This window comes from Chrysemys picta, chromosome 6 (assembly GCF_011386835.1).
Source record: "Chrysemys picta bellii isolate R12L10 chromosome 6, ASM1138683v2, whole genome shotgun sequence".
NCBI lineage: Eukaryota > Metazoa > Chordata > Testudines > Emydidae > Chrysemys > Chrysemys picta.
Genome location: NC_088796.1, coordinates 55,641,760 through 55,658,563, shown reverse-complemented (window position 1 = coordinate 55,658,563; position 16,804 = coordinate 55,641,760). Strand labels below are relative to the sequence as shown.

The 16,804-nt window shown below is 36.7% G+C and overlaps 1 protein-coding gene across 50 annotated transcripts in view; it reads left to right on the top strand.

Annotated features, from left to right (window-relative positions):
* Positions 1-16,804, top strand: part of MEF2C (myocyte enhancer factor 2C) — a 156,506-nt gene that overhangs the window by 130,967 nt on the left and 8,735 nt on the right. For 35 of the 50 annotated variants that reach the window (XM_065599168.1, XM_065599156.1, XM_065599167.1 and 32 more), the window contains 5 exons: positions 8,183-8,355; positions 9,561-9,584; positions 10,470-10,599; positions 11,378-11,513; positions 16,013-16,045. In XM_065599168.1, coding sequence (XP_065455240.1) covers positions 8,183-8,355; positions 9,561-9,584; positions 10,470-10,599; positions 11,378-11,513; positions 16,013-16,045 — 496 coding nt within the window. The remainder of the gene's footprint in view (positions 1-8,182; positions 8,356-9,560; positions 9,585-10,469; positions 10,600-11,377; positions 11,514-16,012; positions 16,046-16,804) is intronic. The other 15 variants (XM_065599181.1, XM_065599172.1, XM_065599174.1 and 12 more) reach the window with 3 other exon arrangements.

The following is a 16,804-nucleotide window of genomic DNA, read 5'->3' as shown; positions in this document are numbered from 1 at the left end:
TCTTGTATTTACAACTGCTTGCACAGAACTGATCTTAAAAAGTTTTATTTTATCTTTATATAATATATGCAAATTTGCCTCACATGCTGCCCTTTTCTGAGAAGATCTAATTTAATAACATAGAAAGGATGGAGATTTAGGAATGTGTGATTTGTGTTCTGAATATGCAGTCACCAGTCTTTCTGAACATGAATTTGAAACCATGTGTTCTTCATTTCTGCAGCAGTTGTGTGTAAGAAGAAATATGTAATTTAACAAATATACCACTTATCACTGTTTATGAAAAAGAAATAGTAACCAATATTTCTAAAATTTCCTTGAGGGAAGCTAAAAAATAAGTTTTGTTTTTTTTATTCTATAGTCATTTATATTTGGAGTTAATTATTATCTGGAAATATTTTCTCTAACATATATAGTGATATTTTCCTCAAAAGGTCATTGATTTAGAACAGCTGAAGAAGTAAATGAATTGCCCCATGTTTTAAAAAGGTTTTCAAGGAGTAAAGTGGGGATAAATACCAAAATATTGTCTCCAGATTCAAAACATTTTTCCCTTAATATCTTCAAAAAGGGTTATATTTTCCAATAATGTGTTTTCCCTATTATATAAGCTTCTTTGCTCTTTCTCATGATTTAACACTCAAGGGCAGTTCATACAAAAAGAAAATGTAGTTTATTTGCATACAAAGGGCTAGATTGTAGTTGTCCATCTGTGAATGCCCAAGATGGGGGGATGAACTAATCACATGCTTTAAAGTATGCATGTGCTTAATTGCTTCCCTGGGACTAGGCATTAATTTCTAGTGGGCATTGGGCAATCCAAATCCATGAAAATCTGAATCCTAAAACCAGATTTTGAACAGAGCTCTGGGCCATATTTTCAAGTGCTCAGCAACCACAATTGGGGCCACCTTTTCAAAAGAGCTCATCTCCCTTTTAAGCACTTAGATAAGCGACAGATTTTCAGAAGAGCTAAGCACCCAGCAGCTCCCTGTCGATATATGTATACTGCAAAGAAAAAAACACGGCAGCGAGTCTCAGAGACTGGGTCAACTGACTTCGGCTCATGGGGCTAAACCTAGCAATGTAGAAGTTCTCACTCAGGCTGTAGCCTGAACTCTGAGACCCACCCGCTCCCTTGGTTTCAGAGCCCAGGCTCCAGTCTGAGCAGGAACATCTACATTGCTGTGTTTAGCCCTAGCAGCCTGAGCCCAAGTTTAAATTGACCTGGGCTGTGAGATTTGCTGCCTCAGGTCTTTTTTTTTGCAATGTAGACACTGAAGGCCCAATTTTCAGAAGAGCTGGCATGCTGGCTGAATGGGAGCTGAACTTGTCTGAAAATCCAGCCCTGATTTTGTGTGCTGAGCTCCTTTGAAGTTCTGGCCTCTAGTGTACAAGAATTAGATGTTCACTAGCGCTGACTGTGGCACTAAACTCCACAAAGGGGAGAATGACCAGTGAAAAGGGAGCAACATATGCTGCACTATGTCTAACTCTCACTTTGTCTCTCACAACCCAAAGGCATGCTGGCTATCTCAGCCACGGCCAGTCACCTCACCATGACCATCTGACCCCTGTTACCTAACAAGGGCTATGGCTTTAAACACTTGAAGAGCCCATAGCGTAAAGCTACAGGTCTCTTATTCCCTGAACTGTCCCAGACTTCTTAAGCTACAAAGTACTATAAATTAGTGCAAATATGAAGATCAGCATGTAATAGTCTTAAGTGGTTTTGCTTGTTAATTAAAATGTAGTTGCTGAGTTGATCAGGTGAAACTCCAGGCCAAATAAGATAATGTGATATATAAACCAAAGAGCAAAACAGTTTTGCGGAAGTGGAAACATGTAAGTCAATACAATTAGAGGTAACAAAATAGGAAACATAATGTTTTCCTGCATTAGAGGAATATATTCCTAAATTCCCTAAATCAGATGGTAAGGAATTATCAAACAATGCAAATTGTATGGACCGATGAACAGTCATTATGAGAACTGATAATAATATTGACAATAGCAGCTATGTTGGGGCGGAAATCCGCACATAGTTGCAAATCTGTGAAAAGAAGAACAGGAGGACTTGTGGCACCTTAGAGACTAACAAATTTATTAGAGCATAAGCTTTCGTGGACTACAGCCCACTTCTTCGGATGCATATAGGCTGCTACTCTGAAGCAAATCTGTGTGTTGCTCCATTTCTGCATTTAGCTGGGTGGAGAGGGCAAAACTGGATTGAAATAACTAGTGTGCTCCCAGTATTCTTATTATTTATTATTTGTATTGCTCTATCATAGACTAGGGCCATATTTTGCTCAGTGCTGTACAAACAGAACAAAAAGATGGTCCCTGCCTCATGGGTCTTACAAACTACGTATAAGACAAGAGACAACAGATGGATACAGACAGACAGGGGAGTGCAAGAAAAGGGTCATTCAGACCTTGGTGTAACCTTGGCTGCAAAGTTCCCCAAAGGTCTGCCCACCCACCTAGAATAGCCAAAAGCATGCTTCTCTCTCATTCCCTGGTACACCCCTATTCCAGGGGCTGGAAGAGGGCTGACATATGATTTTCTCCTCATAGAAATCATCGTATTCCCTGAGGAGCAGATCCTCCCCACCCACTTCCCTATTCCCGAGCCATTGTCGGTCTTACCAATATTGTGTGTTACTGGGCTGGTTTATCAAATGAATTCACACATTTCTTGTTAGTTATGTTTAAAATTATACTTATTTTCATTGGGACATGGTTGGTAGGTTCTTTGTCTATCCAAAGATTTGATCATAGCTCTGCAACGGCAGCAATGGGAAATTGCACAGCCCCAGGGGAGCTCCACTAAGCATTTGCCCTTTAGAGTGTAGGAGGGTAATTGCACCCTCCCATTTTGCACAACCTCAGCCACAGCCTGTTGCTAAATTGTTTCCCACCACTCTCATCATATTTACACAGCCCCTAAATCCTTCCCTCTCCCTTATACAGCAGAACTGCACTGCGACTAGGACCCTATATAGCTATAGAGGAAAGGGTAACAATTTCTCATTAATGATCTTTAAGCTACTTCACCGGGATATAATATAATATCACATCACATCATACAGGCTTTTTTATCTCTAAATTTACATAGTCACTTTTTAAGGAATAATTATTTTTAAAAAATCTTTAAAAGAACAGAATTGTTGAGCTATTTTTCTCTACTTTCCTAAAAATATTTGTTTAGCCCCGTACCCTTCTCCACTTCAGCACAAAAGCAGCTGATATTTCATGATATGCCAGAAATATTTTTTCATTCAAAGTCAGTAGATTTTATACACCACATCTATCTTGGTCTGCTCCCTGTAATTCAGTAGAGATGGTCCATTAGTGTAATAGTGTGGGAATGGGCAGGTACTTTAATGTAAAGATTTTCTTCTTCTCAGATAACATATTTCCACTTCAGTTTTCTTCTATTGCTTGCAGTTAGCCAAGGTAATGTACTGTGAAATGATTAGCAGATGCAACATGTGAGTAAAAACCTTCAGTCATTAGCTCCTTCCAAAATTATGTTGTAGGTGAGCATGATTTCCTGGGCTTTTATGCATTAGGGTGAGTATCCATTTTGTTTCGGTGGTAAACTATAAGTTCTGTTCTGCCATCAGTGCACATGAATTAAAGGAAATAAGAACTATATATATGGACTAAGAGGAAAAGAGACACCTGAGTCCTTAGAGGCCTATATATCAGCATTTAATTACTCCTTATTCAGGCAAAATTCCTTTTGTAGTCAATGGGAGATTAGACTGAGTAAAGAATGTAGAATTGGGTGTAAAATTAGCAAGATTTCTGTTGCTCTCTGCATTCTCTTCTCACTTATTCTGTGTGTATTATAAATTTCAAGGTAAAATTCAGCATAGGTGGCTCTCTCTTTTATATAGTGTCATTCTGAATTTCACATATATTTTCAGAGGTTTGTTGGTCACACGAAGCAAGGTTATGCAAATGAATATACATGTCCAAAAGTAACCCTGTAGGTGAATAGTAATGCTGGCAATTTGAAAATATCACTGATATTTTCAAACTCGCCTTAAGAATTTGGACACACCATTACGATTAAAATGAATGGGAACTGGGCATCAAAAGCTCCTAGACAGCTTTGAAAATCTCGGCCTACGTGACAAGTATTTCTCCTTCTTTGTCTTCTTCTTTTGTTGTTGTTCATTTATTATTTTTATTTCCTTGCATTTTTAATGATGAAATGAAACTAATCAAAACTTTCAGAAATCTAAACAGGAATCACTGTCCAAATTGATTAACTTTGAGCCTAAAATTCTTGACGGTGCCATTTTAGAATAAAAAAATATGCGCCAAATCCTGCTGTCCTTACTGATATGGCCTTAATCTGAGTGAGGGATACAGCATCCTGTCTTAAATGCTGTTTACTGGCTATTAAAGATGAAATTTTCCAAAGTACTTAGCATTGGCCTCACTTTGCTTGCTGGGCACTTTTGAAAATTCATCTTAAAGTTCTTACAGCATAGAAGTGAACAATTAAAAATAATTAATTTGAAATAACTGAGAAAATATATCTCATATAGTTCAAGTTATATCTTTCCTTTAATGGACTAACATTTTGTATTAATTATTATTGATTAACTAGCTCCTGCTACATAGAAATTTCTTTCTTGGATCTGACAGAGTTTAAAAGGTGATATATAAGGCTCAATCCTGCAATCTTTACTTAAGCAATATGTTCTCAGAAATCAGTGGGAGTTTTCCCTGGTTGATGGGCACAGGAACATGCCCAAGAAAAGGAGTCTATACTCAGAAAGAATTTTTCTTTATATTGTGCAGCTAATCCAAATACAAAGTGCACTACATTTAGTGGTGTTGCGCTACTTCACTATAAGCAATTTCTTTTTATGTGCAAAATCTTTTCTCTCTTTAAAGTCAACAAAACAAAAACAAACAAAACACAGGAAAAAACAATTTGTGCTTAAAGTTTCTTGAATTGAAACTGCTGTGAATTTGAACGTTCTGACATATGCCCTTTAAAATTTGTACATCTACTGTTTTTATTTTCACTTTGCATTATAAATTATATCCATAATGTTTAAAAATGTTCTATTCCAGGGAAATATGGCTTTTAACCAAATAAAAATGTAAAGCAAACTTGCTCTAAAATCCATCTGTTCTTCATTTTCTTATAATCTATAATCAGGAAATCCATTCATACATGACATATAATTTTTGTGCTTTCTAGTGGGTAGTGGAATGTGATGTTCTGCATACAGTCACATCTAAATTGATAATTCTCCAGGCGGAGTGTAATTTTAAAGTATAGGATGAAGAAAGGTTTAATCTGTATATTAGAAGGCTTATACAGTTTTTTTGCCTCTGAATGTAAATTAGACCATTCTCTTTGGTGGATTTATCTGAAGGTGGGACAGCTGCCTCAGAGCAGGCCACAGCTTTGTGAGTAAGAAGGAGGATGCGGTTTAGAGAGCTGGTTTAAATGCAGGCTCTTCTTCGCTGTAAACCGCATGCACGTATTCATCATTGATTTTTAAATGATGGGTTCCAATATCATTGGTTTAGAGTCCACAGTCTTACATTCCTGATTCCACATTATGCCAAAAGAAAAACAATTTGGTGGCTGGAAAGAGAAATGGTCATTATATGGCTCCAAAATGCTAGCTGGCATAATATGCCAAGAACAGCAGAAATCCACTGGTAAAGAGAAGATTGCAGTAGTTCTTAAAAATAATTTGATGTTCTAAAAATATAAACCTAAAAAATATCATCACTGTTCAAAATATTTTATATCAGTAGGTAAATATATATAAAAAACCTGATGTTTTTGAATAGCATAATTTCTAAATGATGGAAAGATATTCCTGATGTTAAATTCTTTTCATTAAATAAATTAAATTCTTTCATTGGGTCGATAAAAATATTTTGTGGAAAATTGTACTGTTTTTGTTTTAAACATTTCTTTTCTCCAAAAATCAGAAGCAGAAAAAATCCGCTATGGTACATGGCCTTTGCTGGATTATCTCAGAAAGTTTATTATAGAATATTAAAAAAAAAAAACAAGCATACAGTTTTTATAAAACAGCTTCATTTTCACACATGGAACAAATGCTTGTCATATCATATTACAACACATTTCACAGGGCGGTTTTACTTCCTTTTAACAAAATAGCTCCTATATGAAAACCAGTATCAGAGAAAACCTTGCCTATGCTTCAGCTTCTTCTGTAGATCACTTCACCACACTTCTTAACAGTTTTTTTTAATGCTGCTGCTGCTTCTTTTTTTTGCAATTACCAAGATAATTTTCCATTTGATTGTTTGTTTAAACCAGATCTCACATGAGTAAAGCATATGTTGTGTTTGTCAAACTGAACTTCATCTTAAGAAAAAAGCACTGCATAGCTTCTAGAAAAATACCATCCTTAAAATGTCCTCCTTTCAATCACCATCTCTCTAATAACCCATAGCATTAATTAAGGCTAAAAATATAGCAAATACACATTCAAAATAATTGTTCATTAAAAAAACCTGTATGATACTAAATGAAAAATTCTTGCAAGTGCTCTGTTACTTCAATTTTGATGAGTGTAAAATCCACTTTTTAATTAATACATATTTTATCTTGCTACCTGTAGGATGCTGTTGAGAAAAGAAACCGCCAACTTAACTATGAACAAGACTTTTTAAAATTTTAAATATATCCGAAGTCATTTTGATGTTTTAAAGTCTTTATCTTAATTTTTCCAAGTATCCGGAAGAGCGTTATACTTGATATAGTGAATACATTTAGCCTTATGTGTTTGCAGATTAAAATTATGATTTAATATTCTTCTTACTCAGACACATTTTAATTACACAAATCAACATGCTACATTACACCAAGTGGATGCATTCTTTTATTTATCGGTATTCCTATGGTGTACCCTACAAATTTAGCCTCAAACACACCCCTGCGAGGTATGGCAATCATCCCCATTTTAAAGATGGAAAAACTGAGGCCTATAGAGGTTAGATTACTTGTCCATGATCACGCAGGAAGTTGGTGTCAGTACTAAGAACAGAACCCAAGTTTTCCAATTTCTAGGTCAGTGCCTTGCTTACAAGCCCATATTCCCTTGTTACTTTTTGAATGCATATCTCAGTCTGCTAATTCTGAACTAAACATTCCAGAATGGAATATTTTGATTAATATTTGTTTTCTTGATATTCATATGTGAGAGTTCCCTCTCTGTCTGCATTAAAGATTTAATATTATTTACTTCAGTGGGGTTGTACATTGTCTCTACCTCCCTTGGTCCCACAGAGCCAGAATTTGGAGAGCCATTACAAAGCCATCTCTTTTCCCAGGCTTTCTCTGCGGGGAAGGTTCATGGGTGAGAGGGGAAAGGTCTTGTTTTTGGTGGGCTGGGAAGACATTAATTGCATTGCTATTCAAGCACTAGTATTATTGCAGTTATAGAGGAGAAACTGCTTCCAAATTAGCACAATACGAAGCATTTGCCTGTCAGGATTGTTTCAAGGATTTGCGGAAGGCAGGAGGAAAGATATCAGGGGCATTTTCCAAATAAGGACATGCTCCTTCTCCCATTGAATTTATTGTTGACAAGATCAGGTCCTAAAAGTCAGGGGAAGAGAGTAGAAAAGCATTTAAGAGTCTTCCTATTCCTCCCCCGGCTTTTTCTGGAAATTATAGCCTTGCTATACTTGTTCTTTGTCTAAAAACAAAACAAAACCATGAACTGGAAAGGAGTGAGTCAGCCAAGTCACAATCCTCTTGTATTTGTCCATGAAAGCACAGCACAGTTTTCTGCATTTTTTTCAACCGTAAGATTGTCTGACTTTTCCTGACTCTTCTTTGTAACGAAAGTTAGGTTTTGGCTGGTCTGAGTGCACAATACTCTACAGTATATCAATAGTGTCAGATAACCACATTTTACTTCACTGCATCATTGAAAGGTCAACTGTCATGAGGGAAAGTGTCTCAAAACCAATTGTTCCAAATACCAGATGGATTATATTTTCACACATGGGCACTTACATTGCACCCATAGTAAGCTTTGTCAGTCTATATGCTGGTTTTGGTAATATCAAGCTTTAATTTTCATGTACAACCTTAGGAAATGTGTTTGAATCTCTACTCCTCTTCTTAACATTTTGTTCTGTTTTTCCAAAAAAACAGGGAATGGGTATGGCAACCCCCGAAATTCACCAGGTCTGCTGGTCTCACCTGGCAACTTGAACAAGAATATGCAAGCAAAATCTCCGCCCCCAATGAATTTGGGAATGAACAACCGTAAACCAGATCTCCGAGTGCTTATTCCACCAGGCAGCAAAAATACAATGCCATCAGTGGTAATGCATTCCTTAGGCATTTCTTCTTTCCCTTCAAACTACGTCTATTTCTCTGTGTAGACTCCCATTCACTTCCATGGCTTTGGATCAGGCCCTATATTCTGACATTGTCCAGTCGGCTCTCGTTGTAGACCGGTTCCACGTCTGTTTATATTTTTTATGAAGTCATTTTTACTTCCTCCTGTTTTCTGCACACTCTCAATTTCCTAGCACTCTTTCCTAGTGACTGGAGAATCCTTTCCTAGATTTGTTACAAGATTGAACTTAGTCCTATACATGATCTGCAATTAACAACTTTGGTTTAGTTTCCACACAATCAGAGCCTCAGCAAATGACAGACTAACCAGAAACAAATGAGTTGGAAATCTGTCGTGCTGGGAAAAGGGTCACATTTTATAATGATGAAAAGCAGTAATTATTCCTTAGATGTAGTAAGAAAAAGTGAAAGCATCTAACCTGGGAGCTATGCATCTCCTGTCTGTGTTAACAAAGCTGAAGCAGAGGACTTATGATATAAGGTTGAGTCATCAAGCGTTTCATGTTAGTGTCTTTCTATTCCCTACAAAAGAGTAAATCTTTCATGAGCGATGTAACATTAAAAGTGAGGATGATTAAAAAAGGATCCTAATAGTGCTGTAAACACATTTTTCCATTATGTAACAGACAAGCTATTAAAACAACTTGCAAGTTGGCTACTTTAGCCTGATGCATTATAAATTAACTTTGAATATCAAACTAAAACCCCAGAAATGTGACGCTCTCTTCTTAAAAGATGAGGAGTAATAAATACAGTCTCCTATGAAGCTACACTCAAGTAGACCAAGGCTGTGACAAGCTGTCTCCATCAAATGATTTATTCCAAAGACCTTAAAACTGATACTTTCCAAGGGATTCTTTGACTGGTCAGGTCTCTGGCAACAAGGTGCTACTATACAATCTCTGCAGCCACTGGGGCTGGAGAGAAATAATGAATAGTGAGACAAGGACCTGTGCTGAAAACTGGATAGATTGTCTTCACAATTGAGACAAATATCTCATTAGGAGGACAAAGAATGTCTTTATGAAATGTTATTTTTGTAGACAGTGTTCAAAAATTATTTAACCTGTTATGCCTATCAGATGAAGCTATTTATTGTGCTTGAAAGCTGTCTGCTGATAAATATTTACGTTTACTAATTATTAACACTCCTTTCCTATGCTCTCAGTCTGAGGATGTTGATCTGCTTTTGGTAAGTGGTAGTGATGCTCATCCTACTAATACAAAAACAATTGTTTTGTCTGCTTTTTATATGGAGTTAGTGGTTGAAATAAAATTAAGCATTCCCAGTATTATCGATTTGGTATATAACATAGGTGACAAGAATGAAATTGTTACCTATATTGTTCAACCTCTGCATGTTTTAAAAAAAAACACCTTTGAGAAGGAAGCTTAGCCACTATTAGTATTTTACTAGCATGCTAAAAGTAGACTACTTTTTTTGCAAGTGGCAAACCTTATTAGGGGTTTTTTTAAGTGGTTCTCTGGACATTTTATCCTTTTACTCCTAGAATCTGAATTCCTTGGTGCAATTTGTGCATTGAAATATCCAGTGCCAAAGAATTAAAGACAAATGTATAACTGCTTTGCTAGGTAATATTTTTGAAGTTTGTTTTACTGTGAGAAAGAATGAAGTAGCCAGAGCACCATCTGCTGGAGAGAGTTTATTATGCAGCACTGCCGCAATATTGCTTACTGAATTAAACATAAAATCCATTATTGCTGATTTTAATAAAATTTTTGCATTTGAATGAAAAGCAAAACAATGGAAGTTGAGTTTACATATTTCATCAGTTTTTCACGTGGTCTCTTTTCTACCCACAATAAAGCAATCTTACTTGTTACAAGTTTGGTTTCCTAGGAGATACTGATGTAATGGGTTACTATGGTGACAACTAATCTCTTGAAGGATTGTAAATGATAGGGTTGACAGAGTTCATAAAAGCGACATGTTAAATGATTAATTTCATGAAACCTGTATTAAGTTGTATCTCATGCACAAAACGTACCCTGAAATCCAATACATTTAACTGATTTAAACCTGTCAATAATTTGTTTATTTTACTTACTTTAAAAGAATCAGAGGATAAATAACTCCCAGTCTGCTCAGTCATTGGCTACCCCAGTGGTTTCCGTAGCAACTCCTACTTTGCCAGGGCAAGGGATGGGAGGATACCCATCAGCCATTTCCACAACATATGGTACCGGTAAGTATCAATGTAAGATGTGAATAGTAGGGGAGAGCAAGATACTGACCTATGCAGTGGCTCAATAGTAATGAAATTCCTTTATGTATGCTGCACCAAAGAGAGGAATTTGTATTCTGTATTACTTTAGGTGATTGAAAGCCTCATTAGCTTACTCTGAGTCTATAAATGACTTGAGACATACAGGGATTCAAGAAGCAACTGCATTGTTATAATAGAAAACTGCTCTATAAAGCCTTTTCCGAAAGACTTTTGCTAAACAGTATAACTTAAAAGAGGCACTTCTTTGGTTCACACAGCTAAATATTACAGAAAATTACATCACACCAGTACTGCATAGATTAGATGGATATATAGACTAGATGCCTTTCTGGAAGATACACTGTACTCAAATGCAAGCTCTTGGACTCAATACAGTACAATGGGTTGCACTATACAGACTAGATGAGCTAATGCTCCCTTCTGACCTCAAAGACTGTGAAACTATGACTATTTATGCATGGCAATGATGACTCTATGGTTCAAGACCATTTCTGGATCTTTATGTCCAGAAATGCCTCCATAAATTAGAGGATGTTATTAGTGCATTATTTGTTCCCAAACTGATTAGTTGACTTAAGAAAAGGCTCCCGTTTTGTTAGTGCAATTTAATACCACTGGCATAATGAAGATAAAAAAGCTTATTATATTATGTATGTAAATTTAAATTATGGTGCTACTTATTGTTTAATTGTTTTCCACTTAATTTAGCTATTGTCTGTTCTGTTTTCATATCTAGAATACTCACTGAGTAGTGCAGACTTATCATCTCTCTCTGGGTTTAACACAGCCAGTGCTCTTCATCTTGGTTCAGTAACTGGCTGGCAACAGCAGCACCTACATAACATGCCACCATCTGCCCTCAGTCAACTGGGGTAAGCAATATTCCTTAGATTATCCTATCATTTTACGTTACTTAATGCTGGTTTGCATGAAAAACAATGGCTTCTATAATCCAATTAATCCCAAATCATAAATGAGATAACATATCAACAAAAGTCTACTATATGTAACAGCTCCACTTTCAAAATCCAAAACTTGAAAATTGGTATCACATCGGAAGCTTGGCAGGTAGCTAAACTACAGTCTTCTATTTCCTAGCACTATCTCAGTGTTGTAGGAAAGCATATTGTTGTTTATCTAATCCTTCATTTGTCTAAGTGATATTTAACTTCCAACACAGAAGGACAAAACAGTACACTCATAATTGTGCTTCTTTTGCTTTTGTTTCCCTTAAGCTTTTTGATTCCCTGTAGTTCAGTGCACACTTTTAAAGTAAAATTTGCAAATTTTACTTTAAATTTTAAAATCACTGATAAATAAGAATGGCATAATGATTTGACCTGAGATGAATCCATAATCTTGTCTGATAATCACATAATTCCATCTGCTCAGCTGTGACTTGCAAGTTTCATTTATTTGGAACTGCTTTATAGAAGTATAACATAATTGTGACTAAGAATCTGGCAGCAGATAAACCTAATTTTGGTTTGCCTGTGTCTAAGAGAATATGTATTCGTGCCCTCTAGTGGCATTTTCAAGACATTTCTCCAGTAGATGTGAAGCCTAGAAGAAAACAGGTTTCAGAGTAGCAGCCGTGTTAGTCTGTATCCGCAAAAAGAAGAACAGGAGTACTTGTGGCACCTTAGAGACTAACAAATTTATTAGAGCATAAGCTTTCGTGGACTACAGCCCACTTATGCATCCGAAGAAGTGGGCTGTAGTCCACGAAAGCTTATGCTCTAATAAATTTGTTAGTCTCTAAGGTGCCACAAGTACTCCTGTTCTTCTTTTTTTTAGAAGAAAACAGTCCTGTATGGTTTAAATATTTTATAAAATGTGAAATTCATATGTGAAAAACAACCTAATTCATTTAACAAACAAACAAAACTATTGGCTAATTGAAATAAATTTTAAGGGCCTGATTTTCAGAGATGCTGAACTCCTACAAATCCTAGTGAGCCAGGTCCTAGGTGTATGCTGGCACTGCAAACATTATAGCTGAAGATATGGCCAGACATGCTTGAATTGAAAATTGTTCATTGAGAAGAGTACAAATTAAAATTGACTGAATATATCAACTAGTAAAGTTTTAGTTCACTGGCATTTGAAAGCATCAAGTCAACCTTTTTCAAAAAGACAAATGTTACACATAAGCTTTAAATTTTTTTTTTTTTTTGCAAGACTGCTGCCATAATCTGAAAGTATTTAATGTTGTAAATGTGATTTAAACTGCAAAATTCTCTTTGTAATTTATTCGACCTCTTGTTTGCCATTGGCTTGGGTTTTTAGAGGAATAGCTAAACAAAGGTGTAGAAGAAACATATACTTTTTGAATACCACTTCTGTAAAAAAAAAAAGCTACATAGTTACAGATATTAACTGCATAAACACATACAACCCAAAATGTGCTGATTTAGAAAAAATAGTCTTAATAAGTCTTCATTATCCCTTCCTTATTGCTTTTCTTTTTGCGGCATGTACTGTTTTGGGGCAAACATGCTAACTGTACATCTAGGGATATAAAATCCCAAAGAAATTGAAAACTCACATGTTAGCTATCAATGTATAACTTACTGTAAAGCTGATTGTTTTCAATGGTTTACCATAATAAGACTATTTGGTTAACCAAACAAAGTATAAATTAAATCCTAAACTAACAGCATGCCTTTTTAGATATGTCACACATCATCATATGTTTCTAATTCATATCACAAAAAAGTTGAAAATTAATGTCTGTGCCTAGTGGAACGTGTTTTGGGCTTCTGGTTTTAAAATTTATTTTCAATGATTTTCAAGTGAAGTTAGTACTGTGAAAACTGCTTCATTGACAGCCCCAGAGGAGTCTTCCACTTATGCAGAAAATAAGCATGATTTCTTTGTTTTATTTTGTATATTGAGATTTATATACAAAAGCACCTATCCTAAACTTTGGGTGATTTAACAATTTCTTTAAAATGCACAATTCAAACACAAATTTATAAGAAAAAAACCAGCCCACATGAGCAGAAGATCAGCTAACTAGAACTTCCAAAAACATAAAGAAATGCCCCACTCTCTGTAAGACCCCTAGGTACCCAAACCCCTCAACCATTCTCAGAAATTTGAGCAAACAGACTGAACGTGTAGTTGACCTGCCTCCAAATTCCTATACTATACTAGCTGAGGGAGGTGAGTTCCAGGGGATGCAAAGGTAGGGGAAATAGGTTAATATGTTCAGAACTAATATGTTTATTTGGAAGTACTTAAGTGAACAATGAATGTGTGGTTTCTGTTAAACAAGCTTTGGAAAAGACTTATGATGTGCCTCAGACAGGGCAGTTAATAGGGGAGGCATGCAGATTCTCCAGGGGGCTCTATCACCAATGCCTAACAGCAGTACACTGCAGTTCATGTTCCACTCCACATGGCACAGGAGCATAGGTAGTATTACAGCTTGTCCCAGATGGCCTGGGTCCCCATGAATCTGTGCTCCGCAACAGCTGCTGATTTGGCAGCATTGTCTGAACAGGCTCTAAGACGAGTGCAAAAGAACCACTGCTCTTCATCTTGGTCCAGTCACTGACTAGCAACAATACTAGTGCCCATGTTCCTGAGCAGTCTTGGAGGGATAATTTCTAAGGACATCACAGTTGTACAGACCCCATGTCTGTTCAGTTTTTGGCTTTTTTTTTCTTTTCTTTTTTTACCAGCTCTTTAGCTGATCGAAAAAAATTACATTTTACATGAAAAGGTGTTCCTCTTTTTGACACCTCTCCTCTATGAACTACCTATTTTAGATTGATCAACAAAAGCCATGAGTTGTTGGTCACTACTGACCTGAAGTGGGTTTGAGCTCTAATCTACAAGTGAAAGGTTCTGTATCCAGTTGCCAATTTCTTGATCCACATGACTCCCCTACGTGGCATATATTCTTCCTTGTCCATAATTATCAATCTAAGACAACACATTTTCTGCTTTGAGTGTTAGCTACGGGCAAAAGAATGGGTTTCATAAATAAAAATGCAGACTTAAATACTCAACCACAATATTTATTCAAAATAATTTTTTATATAGACAGTAATTTATATAACAGTGGAAGTGTCTCCAATCCTTTCTCAACCCTATGGAACAAAGAATTGGCTCAGATCCATAAGCTTGCTCCAGAATTCTTGACTAACAGACCAAGTAGTTAGTAGTTATAACTGTAAATTCTCAAGGTCTTGGTTAATATCCAGTGCTAAGTCCTAGGTACCCTCACCCACACACATGTACAAATAAATGTATTCTGTGGCAAGGAGGAAAGCAAAACCAGAAACAAAGCCCTGGGGGGGAGGGGCGGGGCATGCCATCTTTCCCACTCCATGAAAATCTGTGTTGTCAAGGGCCATGTGGTCATAGATTCACCACTAATACCCATGCCTCTTCCCAAACCCACCCTGACTCAAATTCCAACTGGAGGTTAGAACAGATGGAGACCTATACAGAATATACGTCACTGGCATACAAAGTCAAAGCTCCTTTGCAGATTCCTTTCATCCTGACATTTCCTAGTCTCTGCACAGAAGAGCCATGCTAACTCTACTTCCTAATGGACCATCCATACCCAAAGAGGGAATAGTATTTGCCCCAGCTGATGTACATCAAATAATTTCTGTGTGCCACTCATATTGATTTGAATGTGAAATGAGGTTTAATATTTGACGTATATTTCCTTTATTATTCCTATGAAATTAAATGTTTTCTGTGCAATGTATGAAAAAAGATGACCACATTAATGTCAGTGTGAGTGGATTATAAGAACATAAGAACGGCCATACTGGGTCAAACCAATGATCCATCTAGCCCAGTATCCTGTCCTCTGACAGCAGCCAGTGCCAGATACTTCAGAGGGAATGAACAGAACAGGACAATTATCAAGTGACCCATCCCCTGTCATCTTGTCCCAGAGGTTTAGGGACATCCAGAGCATGGGGCTGCATCCTTGACCATCTTGGCTAATAACCTTTGATGGATCGATCCTCAATAAACTTAGTTAATTCTTTTTGAACCTGGTTAGACTTTAGGCCTTCACAGCATTCCCTGTCAATGAGTTCCACGAATTGACTGCATGTTCTGTGAAGAAGTACTTCTTTGTGGTTGTTTTAAACCTGCTGCCTATTAATTTTATTGGGTGACCACTGGATCTTGTGTTATGTGAGGGGGTGAACAACACTTCCTTTTCTCACTTTCTCCATGGCAGTCACAATTTTATAGATTCTGTTCTATGCTCCCTTCGTCTCTTTTCTAAACTAAACAGTCCCAGTTTTTTTAATCTCTCCTCATATGGAAGCTGTTCCATTCATTTGTGTTACCCTTCTCTATATTATTGACAATTTTAATATGTCTTTTTTAGATGGGTCGACCAGAACTGCATGCAGTATTCAAGGTACTATGAATTTATATAGTGGCATTTTATTTTCTGCCTTATTATCTGTCCCTTTCGTAATGGTTTCTAACATTGTTAGCTTTTTTGACTGCCACTAGACACTGAGCAGATGTTTTCAGAGAACTATCCACAATGACTCCAAGATCTTTGTCTTGAGTGATAACAGCTAACTGAAACCCTATCATTTTGTGTGTATATTTGGGGTTATGTTTTTCCATGTGCATTACTTTGCATTTATCAACACAGAAATTCATCTGCAATTGTTTTGACCAGTCACCCAGTTTTGTGAGATCCCTTTGTAATGCTTTGCAGTCAGCTTTGGACTTAACTATCATGAGTAGTTTTGTGTTGTCTGCAAACTTTGCCACCTCACTGTTCACTCCTTTTTCCGGATCATTTATGACTACATTCCAATACAGATCCTTGGGGGACCTTACTATTTATCTCTCTCCACTGTGAAAACTGACCACTTATTCCTACCCTTTATTTCGTATCTTTTAACCAGTTACTAATCCATGAGAGGACCTTCCCTCTTATCCCATGACTGCTTATGAGCCATTGGTGAGGGACCTTGTCAAAGGTTTTCTGAAAGTCCAAGTACACTATATTGACTGATTTCAGCGTGGTAGCCGTGTTAGTCTGTATCAGGAAAAACAATGAGGAGTACTTGTGGCACCTTATAGACTAACAAATTTAACTCACCCAGGTCCACTTGTTTGTTGAAACCCTCAAAGAATTCTAATAGATTGGTGAGGCATG